General features: G+C 36.7%; 1 protein-coding gene across 1 annotated transcript; it reads right to left on the bottom strand.

Annotated features, from left to right (window-relative positions):
* Positions 1-3,239: 3,239 nt before the first annotated feature.
* On the bottom strand, positions 3,240-6,082 carry LOC127112789 (uncharacterized). Its single transcript, XM_051046393.1, has 3 exons — positions 5,429-6,082; positions 4,281-5,318; positions 3,240-4,091 (listed from the first exon to the last, which is right to left on the bottom strand). Exons 1-3 carry the CDS (start codon positions 6,080-6,082, stop codon positions 3,240-3,242), a joined length of 2,544 nt encoding a protein of 847 aa, XP_050902350.1.
* Between the last annotated feature and the right edge of the window lie 304 nt (positions 6,083-6,386).

Genomic DNA, 6,386 nt, shown 5'->3' on the forward strand with positions numbered 1-6,386 from the left:
TTTATACTTGTATGAAATAACTTTTTATTTTAATATTATTGTATTCTTAACTAAGCTAATTCAACAAATTTTAAAATCCATTATTTCTCATCTTAGATTCTTTTCAATGAATAGGAATTAGAAGCAACTTCATTTCTTTAATGAACATAGATAAATTATCGGAGATTCTCTTAAATTTATGAATTTTAGAAAAATATGTCATTTTTAAAACATGGCCGAAATAAGTTTCAACTAATATTTATTCTAATGGATTGTTTAACACACCTAGATATTTTTCTAAAATCATACGAAAATATGAAAATATTTCTTCGCCAAATCTGGATGTTATCTTTCAATGTAATATGGATTGTTATTTCAGAATTTCCTACATACTGTTATTTCACAACAAGTTTTGCTGTAATACCATGGTTTACCATTTCCTACGCATATACTTGCAGTTTTTTTAAGGTAAAAGTATCTGAACGTTAGCTTCCGGTAAACCCTTTTAGTCATTTTTTTATAGTAAAATCATATGAACAATATGGTATTGTGCGCGTACAGAATTTAATTTTTGGACAAGAGTATTTTGAGATATGTTATTGAAATTAGAATTGTTTTGAAATGGTGCAATGAATCATAAATTGGATTAACTGTGTAAGGTGTTTTAATATGAAATCAGAAATGTTGCTTCACTATATTGTTGAAATGGTGAGATGAATCATGGGAAGGTGCATTGAATTTCTTGTAGAATGGCATGTGAATGAATATGCAAGATTGTCATTTCAACTCCCACCATTAGAAATAGAAATTTACACTCGTTTTCTATACATTTAACGCCCATTATTAGAGGGTGCAAATTCAAAGGATAAAAAATATTGAATTTACACTCTTTTTAAAATATATGTAAATAGAGGATATATTACACTCTGTTTTATAGAAAACGGATATAAATTATTACATAGATACATTTAAATCAAACGAATTTATATCTCGTTTGATAAAAATTAGATGTAAAATGAATAATATTTACTATGAATGTCAACAAATTTACACTTTATTTTCTTTAAATAAGGTGTAAAAATAAGGTAGATTACACCATATTTTAGTTATAACTTATGTAAAATATTTCATAATTATATTATATTTAATTTCATTTACACTTTATTTTATTATACTAAATATTTTTGTATACCGTTGTGTAATGACAGTAAAATCTAGGTAACAGTAGTCAGAGAATAATATCAAAAATGGATGGATAGAGAAATAGATGCAGTACGATTCATATAAGTTTTCTTAAAGGGAAAGAAATACAATGGGTAAGAGAAGGATTTGCATGTGGTGAATTAGAGAGAGAGAGAGAGAGAGAGAGAGAGAGAGAGAGAGAGAGAGAGAGAGAGAGAGAGAGAGAGAAGAGAGAGAATATCTCATACAAATTCACACCCACACACTTAGAGCTACCCACTACTAATATGCTCTCACTTACTAACAAACTGGGTCCACATTGGATGTTTCTTTTTTATTCTATTGTTGCGCCTTATTTTCTTATCCTTTGCCACGTCATCATCCAATTCCTCATTCTCACCCATAACATTACCCTCCCCTTCAAGAGCAATCTTGTCCTCAAGATTGAGGTTCGAGTAGCTCTGTAGCATTTCTTCACTATCTTCCCAAGTTGCTTCCTGCTTTGAAATATCTTTCCATTTCACCATCACTTGGTCCACCACTTGTACTCCTTTACGAATGCTTCGAGTACGCAACACAACCTCTGGTTGAATCACCGGTCCTTCTTCCACTGTAATTAATGGCAACGGCAAGTATGGTACAACAGTGAGGCCTTTGAACACTTTCAATTGGGATACATGAAATACCGGATGTATACGAGCTGTCTCGGGCAATTGGAGCTTATAAGCTACAACACCAATTTTGGCAATGATAGTAAAGGGGCCAAAATACCGCATCCCTAACTTATTGTTCTTTCGCAAAGCTACCGAGGATTGTCTATATGGTTGCAACTTGACTAAAACTTGATCACCAATCTCCAAAGACACATTGCTTCTTTTCTTATCAACATTGACTTTCGTCACTTGTTGAGCTCTCCTCAAATTCTCTTTCAACTCAAGTAGAATTTTGTCCCTTTCAATTAACTGTTGTTGCAGGTCTACCGGATCAACAGTGTTAATAGTGTAACGAATTAGCATAGGAGGATCTCTCCCATATAAAGCTTTGAATGGAGAGATTCCTAAACTTGAATGCAACGCCGTATTATACCACAGTTCCGCCCAAGAGAGAGCTTTGGACCATGCCTTTGGATTCTTGAACGAAAAACACCGCAAATACATTTCTAAACACTTATTGAAAGCCTCGGATTGTCCATCCGTTTGAGGATGATACGCGGAGCTCATCGCTAATGTCGTGCCCTGTAATTGGAATAATTGCTGCCAAAATTGACTAGCGAATACTTTATCTCTGTCAGACACTATTGATTTAGGCATTCCATGTAATTTAACCACATTATGCATAAATGTCTCAGCAACCGTCTTACTAGAATAATCTACTTTCAAGGGTATGAAATGAGCATACTTACTTAGTCTGTCAACTACTACCATTATAACAGTAAAACCAGAAGAAGGAGGTAAGCCGGTAATAAAATCCATTGCGATATCTTCCCAAACTTGCTCCGGAATCGGCAATGGTTGCAACAGACCAGCATAAGGCTTATTGACAGACTTCGCTTGTTGACAGATGATACAAGCTGCAATGAACTTCTACACATGTTGTCGCATATTAGGCCAATAAAACTGAGATGCAACTCTTGCAAGAGTTCTGGTCACTCCTGCGTGTCCCCCTATAGGTGTGTCATGATATTCTGTGAGAATTTTGTGAATCAAACTACTCTCAACCGGGACTACCAATCTGTGTTTCCAATACACTAAACCATCTTTCACCGCATAATTACCATTGTTCATAGTATTGTTAAGGCATTGTTGAACAATTAATTGCAAATGCTCATCTTCCACAATTGCTTTCTTTAATTCATCAAAAAACTCACATTGTGGTGATGATAATGACAAGGACATCATTCTAGATAAAGCATTTGCAGCTTGATTATCCTTCCCTGGCTTGTATTCGATTTGGAAATCAAAGCCAATCAATTTATGAAGCCAAGCTTGCTGCTCAGGGGTTTGAAGAGATTGATCTAACAGACTTTTCAAGCTATTCTGGTCTGTTCGCAGGATGAATTTGTGACCTAGAAGATAGTGTCAGAACTTAGCTAATGCCGCTGTGATAGCATAAAATTCTCGCGTATACGCCGATTGTAGCTGTATTCGCGGATTCATCTTCTTAGAAAAGAAAGCTATGGGATGTTCTCCTTGACTTAGGACTGCTCTCACTCCTGTATTAGAAGCATCTGTCTCAAGGATAAACACTTGCGAAAAATCTGGTAACACTAATACATGAGCTGAAGTGATTGCTCTTTTTAACTGCTCAAAAGCTTTTTGTGTATTTTCATCCCACATAAAAGCATCCTTCTTCAAAAGATTAGTGAGAGGGCCGACTATGGTCGCATAAGACTTAATAAATCGTCTATAATATCCGGTGAGCCCAAGGAAGCCTCGTAGTTGTTTCAAATTTGTTGGTATCATCCAATCTAACACCGCTTGGACCTTTGTTCTATCCATTGATACTCCAGTACCAGAAACTATGTGACCAAGATACTCTACTTCAGTTAAGCCAAATGAACATTTGGAGAGTTTTGCATAGAACACATTTTGACTTAAGATCTGAAACACGGTTTCTACATGTTGCAAATGTGCATGCCATGAAGGGCTATATATTAGGATTTCATCAAAGAAAACAAGAACACACTTCCTTAACAATGGTTGGAAAAGTTGATTCATAAGCCTTTGGAATGTAGTTGGGGCGTTGGTAAGCCCGAACGACATCACTAACCACTCATAATGGCCTTGATGCGTTCTAAAAGTTGTTTTCTGTCTGTCCTCTTGCTTAAGAAGTATCTGATGATAACCAGAACGAAGATCCAGCTTAGAAAAATATTTTGCTCCATATAACTCATCAAGTAATTCATCCACAGTAGGCATGGGAAAACTGTCCTTGATAGTTATAACATTCAAAGCCCTATAATCTGTACAACATCTCTAAGTGCCATCTTTCTTCTTCACTAGGATAATTGGGGATGAAAAGGGACTAAGACTTGGTTGGATGATACCTTCTTCAAGCATGTCATGCACCATCTGTTCAATTTATTGTTTTTGACTATGTGGATATCTATAGGGTCTCACCTTCACAGGTTGTGCTCCCCCTTTCAATAATATCTCATGACTCAATCCTCTCGTGGGAGGTAGTCCTTTAGGTATTTGAAATATCTCTCGGTATGTATGCAACAGTGTACTCATTTCAGGATCCAGATCAACGGTTATGCCATCCCAATTATCCTCTATAACAACAGGATCAATCTTTTGTATAGTAAATAACTCACTAATTGCATTCATCTGGTTTAGTCTCTTGAAAATATGCAGTTGTGCCATGACCGGTTTGTTCCCAATTTCACCTTGCAATGTGACAAACTTTCCGTCAAGGTAAAATTTTAACATAGATGTAGCATAGTCAGATACATGAGGTCCCAATGAAGCTAACCATGGGGCACCTAAGAGGACATCCGCCCCAGCTACAGGCAAGAGATAAGCAAGAATAGTAACCTCAATGCCCTGTATCTTCAGAGGCAATTTCTTGACCACACCTTCAGTCTGCATGTTCTGTCCATTTCCAACCAGAACCTTGCACCCTTTAGTTGGTTCCACGTCTAAATTTAAGAACTTAACAATACGTGGTTGAATAAAGTTGTCTGAACTTCCTCCATCAAGCAGAATCGAGACACAGATAGGACCAATATAGCCCTTAAATCGGATAACACCCATTCCTGTAGCTCCATGGAAAGCATTAAAAGATAAGTGATGCTCTGTCACCTCTTCCGACTCGGTTGTATTAGTTATATCTTCTGAGGAAGATGAATTGAGATATTCAGTATCATCATGCAACTCGAATAACATCAATTGCTTGTTTGGGCACTTATGTGAAAAAAAGAATTTGTCATCGCAAAAGTAGCACAATCCTTTCTCCCTTCTCAATTGCATTTCTGCTGGAGAAATTCTTTTGATTGCAGGGTTCTTTTGGAATTGGCTCATAGGTCTAGTAGGTGGTGTGGGAAGTAATGGTGGATTGGTTGCTTTTTCGGTAGTTTGTGATTGGTCATTTCTGGTTGGATTGAAGTGAGTTCTATTTTGGGTATAAACTGATTTCTGTGGAGCAGATACAAATTTCTGAACAGACAATTTTCCTCACATAACTTGGCAATAGACACATCCTTCACAATTGAAATAGGACAATGCAACATAACATCTCTATGAATTTCCTCTTTCAATCCACTTACAAAACAATCAATTAATGCATCATTACTTAATCCATAAACACGATTGGACAAAGCAGTGAATTCAAGGTAATAATCATTAGCAGATTTTGTTTGTTGCAGTTTAAACAGCGATGCTCTTATGCAATCATAAATTGAGGGACCAAAATCTAGTTCAAGAGCTCGTGTAAAATCATGCCATGATTGAAATGGTTGAGATCTCGTAACCATTTGGAACCACGAAACAACTTCTTGTTCTAGGTGAACAGAAGCGATAATCAATCTCTCTGGATCTGGAGTATGATAATAACCAAAAAATTGTTCAGCCTTAAAAATCCAATCGAGTACATTCTTACCATTAAACCTTGGAAATTCCAGCTTGATGTTGCGAACATGAAATAGAGGTGGTGGAGCAGCAGTTCCCGATGATGATGAGTGAGAGATGGTTGATGTCTGAGACGCTAAGTTCATGCTTCCATGGGTAACATTGAGAGCTTGCATCTGTTTCAGCATCATTTCCATTAATTTCGACAGCTCCGCAAAACGTGACTTCGATGATAACTGCATCGTCTCCATTCTCGCAAAGCGGGCTGCTTTTGACTGTTCGTTCTTCTCCAGAACTTCGCCTTGGCATTTAACCTCAGCTGCAAGCTCCTTCATGCGGGTGTTGCCGGCCATGGATGGAATGAAAGCACCAGTGTAATGACAGTAAAATCTAGGTAATAATAGTCAGAGAATAATATCAAAAATGGATGGATAGAGAAATAGATGCAGTACGATTCATATAAGTTTTCTTAAAGGGAAAGAAATACAATGGGTAAGAGAAGGATTTGCATGTGGTGAATGAGAGAGAGAGAGAGAGAGAGAGAGAGAGAGAGAGAATATCTCATACAAATTCACACCCACACACTTAGAGCAACCCATTACTAATATGCTCTCACTTACTAACAAATTGGGTCCATATTAGATGCTTCTTTTTTAT

Source organism: Lathyrus oleraceus, chromosome 1, assembly GCF_024323335.1.
Source record: "Lathyrus oleraceus cultivar Zhongwan6 chromosome 1, CAAS_Psat_ZW6_1.0, whole genome shotgun sequence".
NCBI classification, from domain to species: Eukaryota; Viridiplantae; Streptophyta; class Magnoliopsida; order Fabales; family Fabaceae; genus Lathyrus; species Lathyrus oleraceus.